Raw genomic sequence first — 23,841 nt, 5'->3', positions numbered from 1 at the left:
ACCCCCCTTCTGCTTAATCTCACGCCGCGTTTGGTGCCTCCGCTGTGGGCCAGATGCAGTACTGGGGGTTGGGGATGTTGAAGGCCGAGCTTCGGCGTGTGTGAGGTTTATCTCTGCTGATGTTGAGCAGAAACTCATGACTGTATGCACATTTTAGAACCGATAGACGCGACGAGGACGTACAAAAACACTGACTCACAAGATAGAAAACACGAAAACACCGTTCTGTCTGGAGAGAGAGAAGCCGCAGCGTGTGCACGAATAATAAATAATTAGCTACACATCAGAAATCACTGATCACAAATCAGAAGGAACTGAAAAAAGACTTCTGTTTTCATTTGTACATCCAAACACTGAGAAACTGCCAGCGTTCACTCGTTCACTAGTAATGATCTCTCGACTCGAGCGCTTGCATGGGCGTGACAGATTCTCTGGGTGGAGGAAAGGGAGGAAACTGTTCCTGCTTGGACGTCAAACCAGGAGACTTCAGGATTGGCTCGTCTGGCCTGTCATTTTCTCAAAGGCAGAGAAAGACAGCCAGAACTCGGTTTTACACCGATCAACATTTCTATCCACTTGGGGACAATATTCAGGCTAGGGGAACTCATATTAATGTTGAAAAACCTCATAAAATGAAAATTTCATGCCATGGGACCTTTAAAGCTTTCATGTCGTTCACATACTTTATGAATAGAAATGAAAAGCTGTAAAACATAAAATACGCAATCATTTAAGACATTTCTCCTTTTACTCTATAGAACCTTTTTGGCATAGAGAGTTCTTTCAAATGGAGTCTAGAACCCTAGAGTTCTATTTAGAACCCATTTAAACTTTCGCACCCGCACATCTTCCCTTACTGACACTCTTTCCATCTCACATTCTTTGTGCATTTTTCTCAAATGCAAAATGAGGCCTAAATGATGTGCGAAATGTACAATATTTTAAAAGAAAAAAATAAAAGAAGTTAAAAGTGTTTTTATTTATTTATCTATTTATTTTTTAGTACCAACAAACTTTGGTCATTTTAGCAGGTTTGAGCAAAAATGCATCCTCTACAATGTCCAAGAATGCAAAATGACAAATAAATAGCACAGCGAAATAAACATATACATCTTTCAACATCAACAGTAATACTACATAGAGAGGCGTATGGTACTTACTCTAACACAAGTTGTTTTAAATAAAGCTCTGCAGGTTTACTTGGCACATGTACGTAATAAATATCTAGTCGTCTTTATCAACACACAGCTGTTTCGGCTTGAGTTTCTTTCATTTGAAATCCATATTCTAATGTATGGTTTGAAAACAAAGCGTCATTATTGCAATGTATGCAATAAAGTGTTTCCCACTTTTTGCGTGTGTTGCATTTGTGGTCTAAACTTGTTTCGTTCACCCAGGGGTCCAACAGCTCCTCTGAAAATATTTGGTTTAGTGTCTTGATTTTTTCCTTTTCGTCTCATCTTCAGTGTCACACACACACGCTCGGCCAGCACAGCTTTGAACCGGGTTAGATTCAAGACCTCCTCAGCATGTCTCCAACAGCGCAAAACCAAGCTCTGGTTTCATCCGTAGCATGAGCCGCTTTGTTTCGTTTGGTTTTCTGGTCCTTACTGCCTCGAGATTGGAGTTTGTTGGCGTACGTGAGACAGGCGTTGCAGACAGGAGCAAGTTTTTGTGGGTGTATAGTCTCAGTATGCATTTGGTTTCAGGAGGCGAAGTAGGAGCTCTGCATGGAGTACAGGCGGTCGATGGGGTTTCCCACGCGGGTCTGAAGGGATCCGGCTTCGGATGCGGCCAGGAAGCAGTCGCTCAGGCTGGTCAGAGACGTGTCGCTGTCAATGTCGTGGAAAATTGAGTCGTTTCCTAAAGAAAAGCACAACTAAATTAGGTCTAGCTATATAATATGTATAATTCTATACACATCACAACATGTAAATAGGAAAATGTTGGCGTTATTTTGTCTCTTATTGACAAATAGGCTAGCTGGAGCCATTTACCTCCAGTCTTTGCGCTAAGCTAGGCTAGCGGTGGGTGCGTCAGACAGAGTTATGGTACGGAGATGAGAATGGTATGGACTTATTTAACTCGGATACGGTGAATAAGCTAAAGTCCCAAAAAGTCGGCGTGTTCCTTTAATGAATATGATTGTATGTTGAGCACCTGCGACTTTACTTTCGGTAGTTTGTGCGTTTGCTCGATGAAGAGATTCGCAGCTGCTGTAGCACTGTCATATCTGGCTATGTCATATAGCCCATAACACGCTCTCACACGTTATTTTTTTAGCATTGTTGCGAGGAATTACACATGTGGTTTCAACAACCAGATGCATTTAGACTTTAGTTTTGACTGTAATGCGGCCCAGACCAGCTCCTGAAGTGGCTTTTAGTGTGTTGTGTATTTGTTCTAAACGCTCCTGTTGTCTTCTGTGCCCAGACTTGAGTTCTGTTTAAAATTAAAGGTTCAGTTCATATAATTGACTGACAAAATTGTATACATGAGGATGAGTGCATCGTCAATGCATCATGATATCGAATTCACCCTTCGCCGTGAGTTTGATTGACAGGCGATCTGACCAATCACAGCGCTGAATCTGCCGTTTTGTCCGACACAGCAGTCAGGAGAGTTAGTAGATTAACGTCGGTGGACTTGAACTTGGAAAAGCGGTGTGTACTGACGTCTTTCCGCGGTTGAAACAACATTTTTTTTCGGTCAATTGAACCGAATCGATGGCATGATAATCGTAATCGAACCGTGAGACCAGTGAAGGTTCACACCCCTATCTAATAGCTATAGTAAAAGTTTGAGCAAGTACAGCTAATAAACAAATCTGTTAAAGGGGTGGTTCCGTGTTTTTTTTCTAGGCTTGGTTGTGTTTATGGGGGGCAGTATAACATGTCTTAATACTTCTTTTTTTTTTTTTAACGCCGTATTTTTCTTATATTTTACCTTTATTCCACACCGCTGTCTCCACTGTCCTTTGAACGGCTGGTTTGCTTCCTGCTTCTATGAAGCCCATCCCTCCGAAAAACGCAATGGTCTTAGATTGGTTAGAGGGCCAAATGTAGTTTGTAGTTCTGCAACAGCTCTCTCTCTTTCGTAATGACTGCGACGTGGCCTCGCCCACTCTGTTGCGTGTTCGCGGGGGCAGTGTTTATGTTAATAGCAGGTGTTTATAATGTCACCAACCCGGGAAGAAGCTTGTTGTAGTCCAAACCGGCCATTTTGTAGTCAAATAAACTGCAAAAGACTTTAAATCTCCGTTTGCATTTCACGTTCAGCGCTGTAACTTTGCAGATACTGTTTATGCTCAAGCAGCAACATTACACACTAACTAAAGTTTAAAAAAGTGAAATCACATGCAAACACCCCTTCAAAGTCATTGAACAGAAGCTTTTGATCCTCATGGACGCAGTTTACCATAAGCCATAGAAATATGATTACCCAGCAGCAGAGCTGAGACTCTCAACTGCTTTTCAAAGCTGTAATTGGCTATAAAGCGTTATATAAAGAGCATATAAACGAGTGATTTGCGTCAGCTCGCAGCAGGACCGAACGCACGTATCAGTGTGTAATCGAGCGCGTCTGAAGGCAGCAGATTGACGCTCACTTTCTCAGGAGTGCTGCGTGTAATTTTATAGTGTACTTTTATAGGCTTCTCAAAAACTAATTGACACTGTTACATAAGGGTGAAGACAGTTTAATGGCACATTTATTTTTACTGGGCCCATACGTGGCATTAGCAGCCGCTTCTGGTCAATATCATTCCATCGTGTTTTTGCTTTCGTAACGTCGCTCCGGAGACGTGCGGGGAAAAGCGGATGGGGCGGGTATTACGTGTTTTGAGCTCACCGTATGGATTCATGTGATCTCCGGGCATCTGCGGAGGAGTGAGGCCTTGCTGGAACGGGTCTGTGCTGTATCCGTTGGTCTCCATGGAGACTAATTGATGTTGTGGAGGCGGAGCCAGTGGCGTATAAGAGTTCATCAGATTCTCCATTCGGCTTGAGATCACATCTGCAGAAAATGAGTTGAGTTACCAAAAACATAAAACAGATGTAAAACCCTGCTGAAGAACAGCACATGTTGAACAAGAATGTGTGTGTGTGTGTGTGTGTGTGTGTGTGTTGGGAGTCTCGTACCTTGTCCGATTCTCTGAGAATTTTGCTGCTCTTGTTGCTGCTGTTGTCGGCGCGCTAACTTCTTCATCTGACCGGAAATAGAGAACAGACTCAATCATTTTTAAGATCATAAATCATTTTATGGCTGTTAAAACATATTAAAGAGTTACTTAGGCCAGGAGTTTATTTTAGAAGTATTTCTATAGCCAACTATTATAGTTTTTGAAATACCCATTATTTTTTATAGTTTTCATTTTTCATTTAAATTCGTTATTTATTCATTTTAATAATTTTAATATTTATTTAGTTTTTATATTAATATTGGTATTTATTTTATTTCTAGTTAGTAATTTTAGTGATTTGATCTAAACTAAAGTGTAACAAATTTAAGAATGAATAAATAATAAAAGATAAGATATAAGTAAATAAATAAATAATTTGACTAAAACAAACAAACAAACAAATAATAATACAACTACTTAACAGTACAATACTATAGCGAGTTTTATTAATATTTTGAATTGGCTATTATTTTTATTATTTGTATTCATTTTGTAATTAGTTGTTTTTTTATATTAATATCTAAAATTGAATTCATTCTTATTTCAGTTTTTATTTATTTTATTAGTGATTCGACTTAAACTAGTGTAACAAATGTAAGAATAATAAATAATAAAAGATAAGATATAAATAAATGAATAATGTGATTAAAATAAAAGTATAAAATGATTTCAATACATGAATAATTCATATACTTAGTACAGTGCTGTAGCGCGTTTTATTAATATTTTGTAGTAGCTTCATTTTATTTCAGTTTCAATGTCCAATTAGTAATGTTTGATTTAATGTAAAAATAAATAAATAATAAAAGACATGATTTAAATAAAGTAAAATAAATAAACATAACCATAATTATACATCTGCTCTAACAGCCCAGTGCTATATTGAGTAAATATGTAGTTACATATTTATAATATTATTTTTCACGGTATAAATGAAGTCTTGATACATGACAATATTCATCTGCCTTTTACATGTTATGATGGGGTTCCTCACAGAAGGGTGATGTTATCTGATGTTATCTGATGTTGTCTGAAAAGCCCAGCCTTAGACCGGGTTCAGATCTCGGGACACACTCACCTTTGCTCTCTGGTTCTGAAACCACACCTGGACAACTCTGACGCTCAGACCGGTCTCAGCAGCCAGCGTCTCTCTGACCTGAAATAACCACAACATCAATGAACGTCAACGTCTCGCATACACTGTAAAACTAATTGGAGAATTTTTGACAAGGAAAAACTATTTCAGTCAATCTATAGTGAATGTGTTACTTGCAGTTTCTTTGTAATTATTCCTTGTGAAATTTACTGCAATTTCTAAGTATAAATAGTTTGAAAGCCAGTTTGACCAGTAGCATGAAGTCTGATCCCTCAGTGTTTGCCATTTGTATATGAAATATTTACATTATGCATTTAGTGGACACTTTTATACAATGTGACTAATAATATGCATTATGCAATGCGACATGCAGTGCGATGTCTTAAAGTGCCCCTATTATGCTGTTTTTAAAAGGTTCCAAATTTTGTCTCCTGCAATAGGTTTACGAGGTAAAAAAAACACTTGAATTTTCTCATAATATCCATTGCAGCATCAGGTCTTTTCTCTAGCATCTGAAATGGTTTGTTTGAAGATTCATTCTCTCTAAACTCTTCCCTTCTGCGAGCCTCCTCTGCTCTGATTGGTCAGATGGCTCAGTCTGCTGTGATTGGTCAACTGCTGACAGCACGTGTCAGAAACCAAGTGCTCATTATCATATCTGAATTTCAGCTCCGGAGGCTTCAGTGATACAAACAGTAATGATGCCGTTCATTTTACAGTATCAATTCGAGTCCTCATCCTTTTGAAGAGAACATGTCGACAGCGCGAACCAAACTCTTCCAGTCTCAGTTTGAGGGAGGGGCAAAGTAGACATCATTTGTGGACAGCCAATGAAGATCATAGATGGGCATTATGCAAATTTGATACAAACCTATAGGTTCATGCAAGCAAGGCTGTACCATGTCTTGAACTTTGGGTTTTTTTTAGGGCGATTTTTTAATAAAGAATAAGGACAGTTGCTTTTTTAATAAGCAACAATAATAATTCTCGTGCATGCGTCGTGGAGGCACACACGGAAGACAAGAACAAGTTGGATAAAGGTGTTATTTTGATTTTTTTGCGCACAAAAACTATTGTCGTCGCATCGTAAAATTATTGTAGAGTCACTGTGGTGAGATGGACTTTGTAACGACGTTTTTAGTGCCTTTTATGGGTCTTGTGAGTGTAAATGTACTGAATGCCAATGGAGGCCTATCTGAAGCCTTTCTCAGCATCAGCTTTACACTAAAATATCTTCATTTGTGTTCTCAAGATGAACGGAGGTCTTACGGGTGTCGAACGACATGAGGGTGAGGAATTAATGACAGAATTTTCATTTTTGGGTGAACTAACCCTTTAAGGTTGGTTTCGGGTTTATTTGAGCTTTCCCCCCTTAATAAATCTTGTGAGAAAGCTCTCACCTTTCTGCATGGTTTGGAGGAGACCTCAAAGGAGGCCTTGAACGCGCGCCGCTGCTGGGTGGTGAGAATGGTGCGAGGTCTCTTGGGTCTGCGCGGGTCTTTGCCGTCATCGCTCGCTTTGCCCTGGCCTCCAGCTCCTTTCTCCGGCTTCACATCCACATCTTCATCTTCACTTTTGTCTGCAGAAACACGAATTTTAATATCACCTTTCTACAGAGAGCAGACGAGACGTGAAAAAAAAGAGTTGCGTTCTCACCGGAGTCAGACATGTCCGGGCTGACCGAGTGCAGCAAGTCCTTCTCTCTCTCATAGTCGTTCTTGCACAGCAGCTGTCCCTCCTTCAGGACGAACTCGTCTCCTTTACACAGCTGGCGCTCGCACACACAGCAGCAGAAGCAGCCCAGATGATACACACTTTCTAGTGCGCGCATCACAAACTCAGTGGGAGAGATCTTCTCCAGACAGCCGCTGCATTTGGTGCCGAACAACCTGGCGAGGAGAAACATGACACTATTGACTTTCTCAAAGCACATTCATGGTCTTACTGTGCACTATTCCCTACGCTAGTCCACTAATACAGCTCACTTGAAGGAGTGAATTCAGACAGCCGTTGAGTGTACATCAGTTGTTATTGTGGTGCATTATGGGATTGAATAACGTCCACTATGGTTTCAGACACCCCTACAAATGGCTGTCAAATAATCCTCTATTTGAGTGTATGAGGTGATTTTTGATTCAGCCAAAGTGTGTGTTCGTCATTTTTCTTTAAAATGCAAATGCTTTCTTGGTAACACTTTACAATAAGGTTCATTAGCTAACATTAGTTCACTACATTCGTCAACATGAACTAATAATGAACTGCACTTTTAAAGCATTTATTTATCTTTGTTAATGTTAATTTCAAAATTTACTAATGCATTATTAAAATCTCGTTAATGCATCTGTGAACTAACATGAACAAACCATGAACAGCTGGATTTTTATGAACTAACGTTAACAAAGATGAACTAATGCTGAACAGAGGTGTTGTTCATGTTAACTAATGCATTAACTAATGTTAACGAATACAACCTTATTGTAAAGTGTTACCCATTTCTTTAACTCTGAAATGACTAACATTTTTGCTGATGTTACCAAGGCTACAAAGACTCTAAAAAATGCTGGGTTAAAAACAACCCAAGTTGGGTTAAAATAGACTAACCCAGTAATTGGGTAGTTTTAACCCAGTGAATGGGTTGTTTTAACCCAGCGGTTGGGTTAAATGTTTGCTTAAAACAACCCAATTGCTGGATTTGTCCATTTTTAACCCAGCTTGGGTTGTTTTTAATCCAGCATTTTTATGCATTGTATACAAATAATATTAGCAAAAAATATAATAATAATAATAATAATACACTTTTTATAAATCAATTTAAATGCATTGCAAAAGCATTTTTTTTTGTAAATATGTTTGAAAGAATTCACATAATTTTTTGCTGCAAATTTTTTTTTTAAATATACATTCGTTAAATTTGGGGTCAGTAAGATTTATTATTTTCTTTTTTGAAAGAAATGAATACTTTTATAAAAGCAAGGATGCATTGCATTTATCAAAAGTGACAGTAAAGACATTTATAATGTTACAAAATATTTCTATTTCAAATAAATATTTCAAACTTTCTACTCATCAAAGAATACTGGAAAAAATATATTGCAGTTTTATTATATATATTAGGGTCATGTGACACTGAAGACTGGAGTAATGATGCTGAAAATTCAGCTTTGATCGCAGGAATAAATTACATTTCATAATATATTCACATTGCAAACAGTTCTTACAAATAGTAATAATATTTCACAATTTTACTATTTTTTACTGTAATTTTTTATCAAGTTAATGCAGCTTTGGTGAGTCGAAGAGACTTTTTTCAAAAACTAAAAATCTTACTGACCCCAAACTTTTGTTAAAGGAACACGCCGACTTTTTGGAGCTTATTTAGCTTTAGCTTATTCACCGTATCCCCACCGTATAGTGACAAAATAATGCCAACATATTCCTATTTTCATGTTGTGATGTGTATAGTTACATCGTGTACTAAGACCGACGGAAAATGTAAATAGGAAATGTTGGCGTAATTTTGTCTCTTATTGAGCGGTAGGCTAGCTGGAGCCATTTACTTCCAGTCTTTGTGCTAAGCTAGGCTAGCGGTGGGTGTATCAGACAGAGTTATGGCACGGAGATGAGAATGGTGTGTATGGACTTATCTAACTCTGGGGGATACGGTGAATAAGCTAAAGTCCCCAAAAGTCGGCGTGTTCCTTTAAGTAGGTGAGTTCACTGATTTGAAGTGAATTATGATCAAAACACTATTTCACTTATTGCAAGATTCGAACATGATGCACAGCAGGATCTCTTGCCTCAATTATTTGAAGTACAACGAGTAACAGCGAAGCACAAGAGTGACTCATTTCTTTGGTTAAAACTCAAACCCCCTGACGTGAAATCCGCTGCAAAGCTCAATAATTCTGAAGCATTAAGCAGATCTTCCCTCAGAGCTGTGTCTTCTCCCATACCAATAAAGTTCATCCATAAATATCACAGGCGCACAGATCAATGCGTGACTGACACCGGACGCCCCAGCGGTGCCGCGCTCATGATTATGACTTTGAAAGAGATTTTTAATAAGCCTCGAGATATGATGGCATCGTGAGGTGAGACGGCACAAAAGAGTTTTTTACGGAGGAGTCAATATTCAGAGACGGACCCACAGGAAGGAAAAAAATCACAGATGAGATCTCTTTAATATCTCGACTGTTTCTCCCACACAGCACTGAAGGAGACTTTTGCTGAAGCTTTCAGAAGAGATCGCAACCTGTGCTCAAACTCGCCAAGATCCCAAAAACCGATCTCAATATGAACACATACGTCTTTTACATCTTACTATAGTATGACCCTAAACTTTTGAACCGTAGTGTTTTTGATTTCTCCAACAAGAAGCAACTGAGACAAAGTTGATAATTACATGAAACGAGCAACCTCGTTGTATTGTGCTCTCTTCTTTCTCCATCTTCTGCTGATGTTTAATCATCGCACACATTTCCCTGCTTCCTCTGTCTGTCACTTCACATTATGCTGGTGTCTGTAATTCCCATGATCCTTCTGGAGATCTCCCTTTCTTCTTTTGTGCTTGAGAACTAATCCTGTCCTTTTCTCTGTCTTTTGTTGACAGGACCACAGCGGCGGGCGGCTTTGTCCCGAGTCTTTGTCAGAAGAGCCACGAGTGACACTTGCATCAGTGCGACTCTTGCAGTAACGTTCGCTCAGTCTCTTTAACAATGTTCTCAAAATGTTATTTATACATCTTTTTTTATTTTTTATTAAACGTTTTAGTTGTTTTTTTTAAATGTTACTACACTCTGAAAAATGCTGGGTTAAAAACAACCCAAGTTGTTGGACTAACCCAGTGAATGGGTTGTTTCAACTCAGCGATTGGGTTGTTTTAAGCAAACATTTAACCCAACCGCTGGGCTAAAACGACCCATTCACTGGGTTAAAGCAACCCAATTGCTGGGTTAGTCCATTTTTAACCCAGCATTTTTTAGAGTGTACTTGTACTTCAGATCAGTGTTAATTTCGTTGACGAATAATTTTCGTCATAATTTTCGTCAACAACCTTTTTTCACTGACAAAAACGAGACGATAACTAAATAAAAACTAGTGTTGGATGACAAAAACTATGACGAAAATCAACTGTCATTTTCGTCAACAAATAAAAACGAGACGATAATGTTAGGGCCTAACGCATCCCCAATCCAGCTCCAGAGCGGCTCAATCAATGAATAACACACATTTATGCCAGGCAATTGTTTATGAACTAATGCTGATGAATAATGACAATGTTTACTTTACAATGTTTATATAGTAATATGTTTTAGACGGTTGTAATAATGCATATTTATCTCCTCATCTGAACTTGAATGAGCTCCTGCAACTGCAATAGAGGCGCATACATTTCAAAATAAGAGTCCTGGTGTATTTCCAGCTGGTTTATAATTAAAAGTCACACATTATATATTCGTTTTTGCTTACACAATAAACTGTATTTAATTTCATTCCCATTTAATTCATAGTCAGGAGGAAAGACCAGTATTTGACACATATTCAATAAATTATCAGGGTTATAATAGTTAACTAAAACCATAAAAAAAATCTTTGTTATTTGATATTAAATAAATGTTAACTGAAATAAAATAAAAAAATAAACAAACTTATTTGAAGCTTTAGCTTAACATGATATACTAACTAAAACAGAAATACAAGTTATAAAAACTATAGAGATGTTTTTAAAAACAAACAAAAAAGTGAATTGAGATCTCTTTCGTGTTATTTTTAATGTCAAAAACAAAATGTCAGTTCAAGTGACAATCGGTTATGTAAGGCTTAAATGCTTAATGTATTACAATTTAACTAAACTCATTAGATTTTAGGAGACTAAATCTACTGTAGATTTAGTCGACTAAAATCTTATGAAATTTAGTCGACTAAAACTAGACTAAAACTAAAAACAATTCAGGTGACTAAAATATGACTAAAACTGAATGGCATTTTAGTCAAAAGACTATGACTAAAACTAAATCAAAATATGCTGTCAAAATTAACACTGATTCAGAACATTCAAAAGTAGCATTCCTGTAAAACATGCAAAATTTGCGCATAACAAACAAAAAAACAAAAAACATTTTCAGAACTTGATGGGAATGCAAGCAAAACATTATTAGAACATGTGAAGTAATGCAAGTGTGTTTCTGGGGCGTTGCTAGGTGGTTGCTAGGGTGGTCAAAAGTCAAGAATGCCCATGCACAAATCTCTACGACCACAAACCACACAATTTGAGAGAAGATTCAAGTCTGGTTGCACACTGAAGTTTAATACATTAGTTACACTAACTATGAGTAATAGTACTAGTGATTGTTTGACTTGTGGAAATTAATTCAAAGAAGAAGGTGCATACAATTTTTGGGTTACACTTTATTTCGAGGGTCCACTTTAGACATTCTACTAACTATAAGTAAATTTGCAACTATCGGCTAACTCTCATTAGAGTATTAGTAGTAGACTAGTAGACTGTTCGGGTTAGTAGAATAAGTTGATGTAGTTGCAAAGTAACTTATAGTCAGTAGAATGTCTAAAGTGGACCATCGAAATAAAGTGTTACAGATATTTGTGTGTGTGTGTGTGTGTGTGTGTGTGTGTGTGTGTGCCATAAGAAAGAACTTGTTTTGATTGACACTGTGCAGTTGTTGAAACTAATCCCTCTTTAATACTATTAAGAACAACCTAAAGAAGGAAAGTCTTCACGCTCAGTCAGTCATGCTTAGAGAAGCCTTCACTGTGTGTGTGTGTGTGTGTGTGTGTGTGTGTGTGTGTGTGTGTGTGTGTGTGTGTGTGTGTGTGTGTGTGTGTGTGTGTGTGTGTGTGTGTGTGTGTGATATTGATGCTTGTGTGTGAAGGGGGATTGTATTTATCCTTCTCTCTCTGTATTTGTTTGCTATAGATCAGAAATGTAACAAACACAAACAATAATTTATCCCTCGTTTGCCGCCACCAAAGTTGTTCAGAGCAGCCACGTCTGAACGGGCTTATGGAAAACCAGCAAACATCTCTCCAAACACCAAACACCAGCCCGACCGAGAGAGAGAGAGCAGAGATTACTTACAACAACATCTCTTCAGGTCCGCTTTAGGTGCTTTAGAAACACCAAGACATCATGTAGAATTCAATACGGAGTGACGACACAGAGGGAATATAAACGTGTTGCTCATTTCTCAACAAAGAACAGACACACATTATTAAATGATTGATTTCTAAGAGTAAAGAGATGCAAAATGAACCTGGAGGAGCTCAGACTTTTAACTATTGACTTGTCTGAGCACATTAAATATGTTTCATCAAACTTCCAGGACAAAAATATGAGAAGCAAGACACTCACGGTTGTCTAGGAGAAACAATTATGACATGAATAATATCTCATCTGTGAGGTTTCTTTCATATATGAGGCACCTGAGGAATCGGCCAGACACATGCATTCAATTCTAACTGGGACGTCATTTGAAAGTAATTATATCCTTTTTAACCAATCTTTTTACATTGCCTTTTGATGCCATTATGGACTTGCAGACATCTCAATGTGTGTGTGTGTGTGTGTGTGTGTGTGTGTGTTTGATTTTTCCAACCGCTTTCCACATCCATACAGCGCAGATGCATGTGCACTACAAAAGAACTAAAGATGTCATTAAACCCTGGTGCTTTTCTTCTGAAGGTACTGGATGGAAAATACCCTGTTATCCACACACACACACACACACGGCACATTTACCACATTTAACCACACTCTGACCCTATCAAAGCGTATAAGCCACATCCACTCGCCTCTATAAAATTCGAAATGTCTCAGATGCAATGAGTGTCGGAAGTGGGACTCGCGCTTCAATAACAATTTACTTAAAACACATGAATAATGGCATTTTTTTTTTTAAATGCATACCCTCTAAAAAATGCTGGGCTAAAAACAACCCAAGTTGGGTTGAAAATTGACAAACCCAGCAATTGGGTTGTTTTAACCCAGCGGTTGGGTTAAATGTTTGCTTAAAAAAAAACAATCAATGGGTTAAAACAACCCAATTGCCCATTTTCAACCCAACTTGGGTTGTTTTTAACCCCGCTTTTTTTAGAGTGTAAAGAACTTTATACAACAGGCCTATGAAATGTTTCAAAGCAGCGTTACATTAATATAACAGGAAAATAGCAGAGTTAATGTTGTAAAGCAGCTCTACAGAAAACAATAGTCATCAAATGTTGTTCTCATCTGATAGTGCCAAAGCAGTTCAAATCGAAAATGATCATTACACTCTGGGAAAAAATTCTGGGTTAAAAACAACCCAAGTTGGGTTGAAAATGGACTAACACAGTAATTGGGTTGTTTTAACCCAGTGAATGGGTTAAATGTTTGCTTAAAACAACCCAATTGCTGGGTTAGTCCATTTTCAACCCAACTTGGGTTGTTTTTAACCCAGCATTTTTTCGAATATAGTATTAAAAATGCTGGGTTAAAAACAACCCAAGTTGGGTTGAAAATGGACTAACCCAGCAATTGGGTTGTTTTAACCCAGTGAATGGGTCCTTTTAACCCAGCAGTTGGGTTAGATGTTTGCTTAAAACAACCCAATTGCTGGGTTAGTCCATTTTCAACCCAACTTGGGTTGTTTTAACCCAGCAATAGGGTTGTTTTAACACAGTGAATAGGTCATTTTCACCCAGCGGTTGGGTTAAATGTTTGTTTAAAACAACCCAATCGCTGGGTTAGTCCATTTTCAACCCAACTTGGGTTGTTTTTAACCCAGCATTTTTTCGAGTGTAGTATTAAAAATGCTGGGTTAAAAACAACCCAAGTTGGGTTGAAAATGGACTAACCCAGCAATTGGGTTGTTTTAACCCAGTGAATAAGTCATTTTAACCCAGCGGTTGGGTTAAATGTTTGCTTAAAACAACCCAATCGCTGGGTTAGTCCATTTTCAACCCAACTTGGGTTGTTTTAACCCAGCGGTTGGGTTAAATGTTTGCTTAAAACAACCCAATTGCTGAGTTAGTCCATTTTCAACCCAACTTGGGTTGTTTTTAACCCAGCATTTATTTGAATATAGTATTAAAAATGCTGGGTTAAAAACAACCCAAGTTGGGTTGAAAATGGACTAACCCAGCAATAGGGTTGTTTTAACACAGTGAATAGGTCATTTTAACCCAGCGGCTGGGTTAAATGTTTGTTTAAAACAACCCAATCGCTGGGTTAGTCCATTTTCAACCCAACTTGGGTTGTTTTTAATCCAGCATTTTTTCGAGTATAGTATTAAAAATGGTGCATGCATAATAAAGAACAAGGCTGCGTCCGAAATGGCGTACTATGTGAGCAGGTACTATATTTGAATTTGAACGACCTTCGCGACCGTTAAAAAAGTACGTTCTACATAGTATGAATGAATGTAGTATGAATGTAATCCGGACGTACTACATCCGCCATGTTGTCATGATCATGTGACCTACCGGCGTCACTCATAAATCGTCTCCCGTGGCCTCATGGGATAGTAAAGTGTCCATCGTATGCGCACTTCAGAATCCCGCCGGAAGTCATCCGGGTATTTTTCGCCGTCTGTTTTTCCAATACTATGAATTCGGACATACTACTCAGTTGGCGTACTGTTTTTCGCATACTATATAGTAGAGAAGTATTCGTCTCTGTCATTGTCATTGTTACAGTGTAATTATGCATTTAAGCACTGTGTGATAATTTACTACATGTACTCACTATAGGGTTAGGATGAGGGTTTGGTTAAGGGTTAATTGCATGCAATTATGCATAGTTTATAGTTATTACAATAGTCGTGTAACAAGGACACTGTAAAATAAAGTGAAACCGTTATCAAATATAAACTGTTCTGTGAAATTACAACAAGCTATGATTGGGTTTTAATCCACCTAAATGATCACAACAACCAGCCCGAACATGACCAGCCCATTAATCACTATCTCTTTTTCCTACAGTGGCTGTGAATTAGCAGTAAATGTGGCTGATTAGACTGAAGTCAAACACACACACACAGAGAGATGCGTCCGGTTAATCGCTGTAGCAAATGGAGTGTGTGTTTGTCCAGGGCCTCACAGTAAACTCACTGATATTAGCATGCTAATGGGCCAGAGACATGCTAACTTACTGATCAAGATCAAGCGCAAACACAGACTATAGCGGAGAGGAAGCAGGTCAGGATATCTTTGAAAAGGAGAATAAAACATAGATTTGGATGAATCTCATGAAATCTGCTTGCCCACCCAAAATAAAAATAGAAAAATGTAAAATTAACATGTAGAAAATTTGGCCGAACGCAAAAAATGCAATGCACAATCACTATTGTGCAAGAAAATTTTCATAAAACATTCATGTTAAAATAAAATGTATATTAAAGTTAATTTGTTATATGAATGAAATTGATATAAAAAATAATAAAAATATTCCTGGTCTTATATAACATAATATATGTATAGATACTTAAATATATAGACCATCACGCTATATATATTTTTCTTTTATTCACAATAAATATTCTTTTCCACTTGTTGAAATGGTCATATAAAAATGTTAATATTGTAATATAAAACGTAAGTTTGTTTTGGGGAGGAATCACATGAAGAAAAAAATCTGCAAAACTGAAATAATAATTTGCATGTAGAAAATTAAGCCGAATGCAAAAAAATATATATATATTTTTTATCTTTATAGTGCAAGAAAAATGTACTTTAAATAAAAAATAAAATAAAAAATAATTTATACATTGCTTACTAAACTTAAAAAAACATGTTAAAAGATGTTTTTGAATCAAAGCAATGATAAACTATGAAATGTGCAGAATTTTCATAAAACTAAAATATTAATAAAATAGTCATGTTAAAATAAATGTCATATTAACGTTAATTAGCTCTGTGAATACAATGAATATAAATAATAATAAAAAATATTATTGTTCGTGTATAACATAATAGGCCTATATACACTCTAAAAAATGCTGGGTTAAAAACAACCCAAGTTGGGTTGAAAATAGACTAACCCAGCAAATGAGTTGTTTAAAGCAAACATTTAACCCAACCGCTGGGTTAAAATGACCCATTCACTTGGTTAAAACAACCCATTTGCTGGGTTAGTCCATTTTCAACCCAACTTGGGTTGTTTTTAACCCAGCATTTTTTAGAGTGTATAGATACCATAATTATATAGACCATATAGAACATTATATAAGACAATTATTTAAATTTTATTCACAATACCTATTTTTTCCCTTCTTTTCCACCTGTTCAAATGGTCATAAAACTTGTCGTGTAAAACTAAATTAAGTTTGTTTTGGGGAGAAATCACATGTGGACGTACATAAATAGAAAACATAAAATGCTGCAAAACTGCAGAATAAGATCCTTTTAAAAAGCAAAAGGAGTGAAGGACAGAGATGACATCAAAGATGAGAAAAGAGTGTGTGTGAAAGGGACAGTTCGAATTCAGCAGGTACACAAAGTGTGTGTGTGTGTGTGTGTGTTTGGACAGCTGCTTTTCCTGAGTTTGGCAGCTCTATTCAGACTGGAGTTTACTCAGCTCTGCCACAACAGCAAACAGAGTATGAGCTAATAATGGAGCACGCACACAAACACACGCACAAAACACTGTTACACTTGCTTTACACTTAAAAATAAAACCTTAAGTTCAGCAAAGAACTTTTTTTGCTGTATAATGTTCTTGAAATGAACTCAAATGTTCTCCTACGGCATCATCCGGCTGTGAAACTCTTTCTGGATCTTAGGCGTGTAAGTCCTCTATTAGGAAACACATCGAGCGCCTGGAAGCTGATTAGAGGGTAATTTCTTACAGACCCCAACAGATCTTAGCTCACGGTCTAAAAATGGACCCTCAGAAGTCCAGGTTTTGTGTAGGTAGTAGAAGAAACCCTGGCCACAGAATCTGTGCAGTATTATCAAACCCAGATCTGACCACAGGCCTGAATGGAGACCATTCTCGCGCAGCTTCTTATTGGCTGGGCTTCAAAACCTTGTGAGTGGACTAGCATTACTGGGTATCATATAGACATGCTCATGCCCAAAAATGCTGTCTTGGTAGGAAAACTAGCAAAAAATTAAATAAAACTTTGAGGGAAATGGGATGAATTTTCATTAAAAAATATGTATGTTAAAATGAATTAGTTATAGGAATAAAATCAATATAGAAAATTAATAAAAAATATGATTAATTGTCTTATAGCCTAGCTAGATAGCATTATTGAGTATAAATAAAATAAAATAAAAGCATTTCATAAAATAAAATAATATAAAATTCAATTAAAATAAAATTATAATTAAAATAAAATAAACATTTTGAGGGAAATGTGATCAATTTTCATTCAAAATATGTTAATAAAAATGTATGTTAAAATGAATTAGTTAAAATCAATGTAGAAAATGAATACAAAATATGATTCATTGTCTTATAGCCTAGCTAGATAGCAATATTGAGTATAAATAAAATAAAAAATAAATAAAATAAAAACTTTGAGGGAAATGGGATGAATTTTCATAAAAAATATGTTAATAAAAAATGCATGTTAAAATGAATTAGTTATAGGAATAAAATCAATATAGAAAATTAATAAAAATATGATTAATCGTCTTATAGCCTAGCTAGATAGTATTATTGAGTATAAATGAAATAAAATAAAATAAAGCATTTCATAAAATAATATAAAATTCAATTAAAATAAAATTATAATTAAAATAAAATAAAAACTTTGAGGGAAATGTGATCAATTTTCATTCAAAATATGTTAATAAAAAATGTATGTTAAAATGAATTAGTTATAGGAATAAAATAAATATAGAAAATTAATAAAAAACATGATTATTGTCTTATAGCCTAGCTAGATATAGCATTATTGAGTATAAATAAAAAAATAAAAAATAAAAAAAAAAATAAAAAAAAAATAATAATAATAATAATAAAAAAAAATAAAAAATAAAATAAAAACTTTGAGGGAAATGGGATGAATTTTCATAAAAAATATGTTAATAAAAAATGTATGTTAAAATGAATTAGTTATATGAATAAAATAAATATAGAAAATTAATAAAAAACATGATTATTGTCTTATAGCCTAGCTAGATATAGCATTATTGAGTATAAATAAAATAAAAAATACAATAAAATAAAACATTTAATAAAATAATATAGAATAAAGTACAAATAAAATAATGAAATAAAAGAAAAAATTTGAGGGAAATGGGATGAATTTTCATAAAAAAACATGTTAGTAAAAATTAATATTAAAATTAATTAGTTATATGAATAAAATCAAGCTAGATAGCATTATTGAGTATAAATAAAATAAAACAATAAAAAAGCAGCCATATCTAAAGACCAGAATATCATAGAGACTTGTGGCTAAGCAATCACCTAGCAACCAGCCATAACACCCTAGCAACTGCATATCAATGTGCTAAAAACAACTCTGAACAAATTGGCAACAACCTAGCAACACCCTGGCAACAAGCCACAGCCGGTTTAATGGGCAAACGCCACTCCAATTTTCAGAGCTTTTCATAACTAACTTATACTATTCTATCACTGATTTCCTCTGAATCTGAAGCAGTTTAATGAGTCTCTCTCCTCATCTGGAGCATTTCCATGTTGGTTTGGCTGATGTAAGGCAGACGTCGCTCTTTAGCACGGCTCAGCGGGGCTCTATTCGCTGCTAAAGTCAGCGATCTGACAATACACCCAGAGCTGCAGTTACGCGCCTTGTAATTGCCATCTAGGGGTTGCAGCTGCTTGGCTTGAAGATAAGCCAATCAGAAAGAGGCCAGCACGTGATTGACAGGAGGATATTGCGAATACCCCCACCTCCTCAAGCGTCCCATTGGCTGACACAAAGGACACAGGGTTTATTTTACATGAGGGGCATCTGTGCACACCAATAAAGCCTGATAGAACCACAAGAGTGGCAAGCCAGATTTTTCTCAAGATCTATAGCGTTGCTTAATCTCTGGCTTAACATAGATGTCAAAAGGCCAGCGCGGCCTCCAGAGCAGATGTGCCGGGTTTTGTTGTCCGGTACACACCATATGAACTAGTTCTGGAGACAATCAAAGTGAAGAGATCAAGACGGAGAGTTAATTAAGTGGACGCTACTTGAAGTGAAGAGCTCTTGCTTTTAGGCTCCGTTCCAAAACCACTGAGCTGCCCTGCTCTCTGCAGCCTAGATAGGGAGCACCCTAAGCCAAAGGGAGCCACTGTAATACCCCTTTTCCACCAAGGCAGAGCCAGAGCTAGATCGGAGACAGAGCCTAGTTTCAAATCGGTTCTTTGTGTTTCCACACCCAGAGCCCCAGCTCTGAGCCAGGAAAAGTGGTTCTTAAGTAGCACCAAAACATTGCTGGGCTAGAACAGGGCTAGAAGTAAGAACCGATTCCGTCAGGCGCTGGGGGCGGAGTCAACAAGACCAACACACACTGGAGATCCGCCATTGGTGAAATAGCAGCTAATGGAGCTAACAGCTGCTGTTCGTTTGTAATCTCCGTCTATACAAATTACGGCGAATTGCATGAATGCGTTGGATTCGCTGTGTTTTGATGCCGATGTAGGATCGTAAAGCCGTGTGAATCAATAGTAACTCAACGTTTGCATTGTTGATGGAAGGCTTGTTCGCAGCGGTGCTGTGCAGAGACCGATCGCCGTATGATGACGAGTCCAGCGAGAGCACACGACTCCTTATGCTTTTGATTCACTCATGCGTTTTTTTTATATCATACGTGGATCGGTCTGCGCAGCGCCGATGCATCTCGAACAAGCCTGGTGTGTGTGCGTGTTTCCCGCTGCCAAGGGTTGCCAGGTTTTCACAACCAAACCCGCCCAATTGCTACTCAAAACAGCCCAATCGCGTTCCAGGGGGGGGGATTCCCCAGTAAAAATCACATTTGGGGGTAAAATATGTGTTTTTTTGGCATGGTTGCCTACTAAAATTCGCATTCCCGGGGCTAAATATCACATAATTGGGGTCGCTTCATCCCGCGGACATGAAAAACAGCCACGGCAACAGTGATGAAGTAGCCCAACTTGGCAACACTGCCGCTGCCTCGCTAGCGTTGCTGAGAGAGATGAGACGTATAGAGTGACGTAAGACCTGGCTCTGTTGTGGCTCTCAGCTTGTGGAAAAGCAAACCGGTTCTTAGAAGCTCCTCAGTCGAACCAACTATGAACTGGGACTAGCTCTGGCTCTGAATTAGCTCTAGCACTGCCTTGGTGGAAAAGGGGTATTGGAGAACAATCTGGAAAGCTCTACACAGGGAGCGACTAAAGCAAGGCTCTACAGGAGAGTTTCTATCAACATGATACTCTAATAAGCATACGAATGAACATTTCTTTCAATATTTACAATATTTTTCAAAAGCAGCTTTACAAAAAAAATCTGAAAGGAAAAAATACACAGCCCACCAATAAAAATAACAATAATATGATACAATCAATAAAGTTAACTAATAAGAAATGAACTTATAAGTATATATTATTAGAATTTATATATTAAAGAGAGAGAGAGAGAGAGAGAGAGAGAGAGAGAGAGAGAGAGAGAGAGAGAGAGAGATTATTATTAGACGTATACAACATTTTTACATTTAAAATAAATTAGGCATTATAATAAAATGCACTATAATAGTTGCAGATTCCTTGTTACATCTGAAATTGGTTATTTGTCATGTGTTATAATGGATTATACTTTCTAAAGGCGTAACATAAATATTACAATGTATTATAACTGTGTTACAATTATTCATGTGGCCATACAATGCATTATTAATGCATTAAACATACTTTTATAATGCATTATATATTAAGGCTAATTAAAGCCTTATTTTATTATATATATACACACATACATACATATATACAAGACATTTTGTACATTTATTACCGTAAATATATAAAAAATTTATTATTATAAGTAATATGAATTATATTAAGGACTTCATTTGGACAACTTTAAGGGGGATTTTCACAATATTTTTGTGGTCCAGGGTCATATATATATATATATATATATATATATACAAAATATCTTCATGGAACATGATCTTTACTTAATATCCTAATGATTTTTGGCATAAAAGAAAAATCGATAATTTTGACCCATACAATGTATTGTTGGCTATTGCCACAAATATACCCATGCAACTTATGCCTGGTTTTGTGGTCCACGGTCACACACACACACACACACACACACACACACACACACACACACACACACACACACACACACACACACACACACACACACACACACACACACACACACACACACACACACACACACACACACACACACACACACACACACACACACACACACACACACACACACACACACACACACACACACACACACACACACACACACACACACACACACACACTCAAATTAGCCTTAATATATAATGCATTATAAAAGTATGTTTAATGCATTAATAATGCATTGTATGGCCTCATGAATAATTGTAACACAGTTATAATACATTGTAATATTTATGTTACGCCTTTAGAAAGTATAATCCATTATAACACATGACAAATAACCAATTTCAGATGTAACAAGGAATCTGCAACTATTATAGTGCATTTTACCTTTGGTTACAATAACTCATGAAAATATATAATGCATTATAACATACATTATGAATACAGGCTTTAAGTGTTAGCATAAAATGATATACAATATAAAAATTGAATTATAAGTATATTTATAATCAACACTGAGCTCACAGATTGCCTACATTTGTATAAAAGATATCGTAGAAGGATAATTATGGTTTAAGGTGTCTCCCTTAAAATGCTGTCTAGGTAGGCATCTCACTAGTTTTTGGAGCAGAGCCGCAGTTTACCAGGCGTGAGGTTACGGCACTGAAACACAAACGTTAAATAAGGGCGAGTCCTTGCGCCCGAGGCTGGATAAGCTTGAGACTAGAGCTCACAGTCAGGTTTTAAATTACCCCTGACCCTCAGAGAGACTAAACAAACAGTAATATGGGACGTTTTGAAGAGGAGGTCCTGGAGCATGTTAAGGAGTTCTGCTGTGGAGAGTCTTTAACAAGGGCTGCTTAATCTGTGGGTGGGGGGGTTTACGCCAGTGACCCAGCTGTGAGATTATGGCGAGTCTCAAGTGCCTCACCTCGACCCCCGATCAATCCCTCTTAGAGAAGCTTTAGCCACATCTGAGAGTGATGCTGGATTAGTCTGTGTGTTTTCCCACCATTTGATGGACCTTCGGCTGTGCAACGGGATGTTTGTTTGAGTTTTAATTAGCACTAATAATCCTTAGATTATTAGACCTGAGGTCTGGAATGTTTACTCTGCGAAAGCCTGCGAAATATCCGGCGAATTAATTATTGATGCCTTCAAATTCCTGATTCAATTGATTCCTTTTTCATTTCTGAAACAATTAATCAAGTCCTACAATAAAATAGGGCACAATGTACTGTATAAATATGAAGGACTTTTCCGTATTAGTTTTTTACAGGTATTTTACCTGTATTTTGAATTACACATTGCATTAGTTTGTGTTTTAAGGGTTAGCCGAAATTTCCGTAAAATTACTGGATAATGTATTAATGTATCCGATTTTTTTTTTTTTTGACAGTGTATATATTTTAACAGACATCTGCATCATTAATCTAACACACTTTAATAACTAGCTAGTCTGCATAATTGACACAGGCAACACAATTCCTGCATCCAATATTCAACATTATAGATGTTTATGCCTAGAATAATAAGAAAAAAACTATTAAATATAGTAAAAAAAATAATAATAAATGTGCTGTCAAATCAATGAATCGTATCTAACATAAAAGTTTGTGTTTATATAATATATATGTGTGTGTACTGTGCATAAATATTATGTATATATAAATACACACATATTTAAGAAATATTTCCATGTATATACTGTATATTTATATAATTTATCTTATATATATATAAATATAATATTTTATATATAAATATAACATATTTTTCTTAAATATGTGTGTGTATTTATATATACATAATAGTTATGTACAGTACACACACATATATAAACACAAACTTTTATTTTGGATGCGATTAATCGATTGTCCAGCACTAATAAATAATATATATATATACACACACACACACACACACACACACACACACACACACAAAATGTCAAATGGATTCGTCACGATTAATCGCATCTATAAAAAAAAAAATATATATATATATATATACACACATATACATACATATACACACATATATATAAACACAAACGTTTATGTTATGTTAGATGCGATTAATCACTTATCGCAATTAATCAATTGTCCAGCCCTAGAAAAAATATAAAAAAACAATAAATGAATACATTAAATTAATAAAAAATATTAAATTAATATTATAGCATTATAAAAGATTTATTGATATTATATTCACTAGATTATATATAAAATTCTCCCAAAACCTCAATATTATTTGTTTATATTAATAGCAATTTTGCCTCTCAAATAAATGTAACTTGTTTTAAAGATATTAAAA

At 36.3% G+C, this 23,841-nt stretch overlaps 1 protein-coding gene across 1 annotated transcript in view; it reads right to left on the bottom strand.

The window, feature by feature from the left end:
- Nucleotides 1-732: 732 nt before the first annotated feature.
- The window catches only part of lmx1ba (LIM homeobox transcription factor 1, beta a), a 74,855-nt gene continuing 51,746 nt past the window's right edge, over nt 733-23,841 (bottom strand). The window contains exons 3-8 of the mRNA XM_079815920.1: nt 6,933-7,165; nt 6,677-6,855; nt 5,259-5,336; nt 4,140-4,206; nt 3,850-4,014; nt 733-1,863 (exon numbers count right to left, since the gene is read on the bottom strand). Of these exons, the coding sequence (XP_079672046.1) occupies nt 1,706-1,863; nt 3,850-4,014; nt 4,140-4,206; nt 5,259-5,336; nt 6,677-6,855; nt 6,933-7,165 (880 nt within the window). The 3' untranslated portion in view covers nt 733-1,705. The remainder of the gene's footprint in view (nt 1,864-3,849; nt 4,015-4,139; nt 4,207-5,258; nt 5,337-6,676; nt 6,856-6,932; nt 7,166-23,841) is intronic.

Source organism: Gobio gobio (genome assembly GCF_949357685.1).
Source record: "Gobio gobio genome assembly, chromosome: 4".
Classification (NCBI taxonomy): domain Eukaryota; kingdom Metazoa; phylum Chordata; class Actinopteri; order Cypriniformes; family Gobionidae; genus Gobio; species Gobio gobio.
This window is presented reverse-complemented; position numbering and strand designations above follow the sequence as displayed.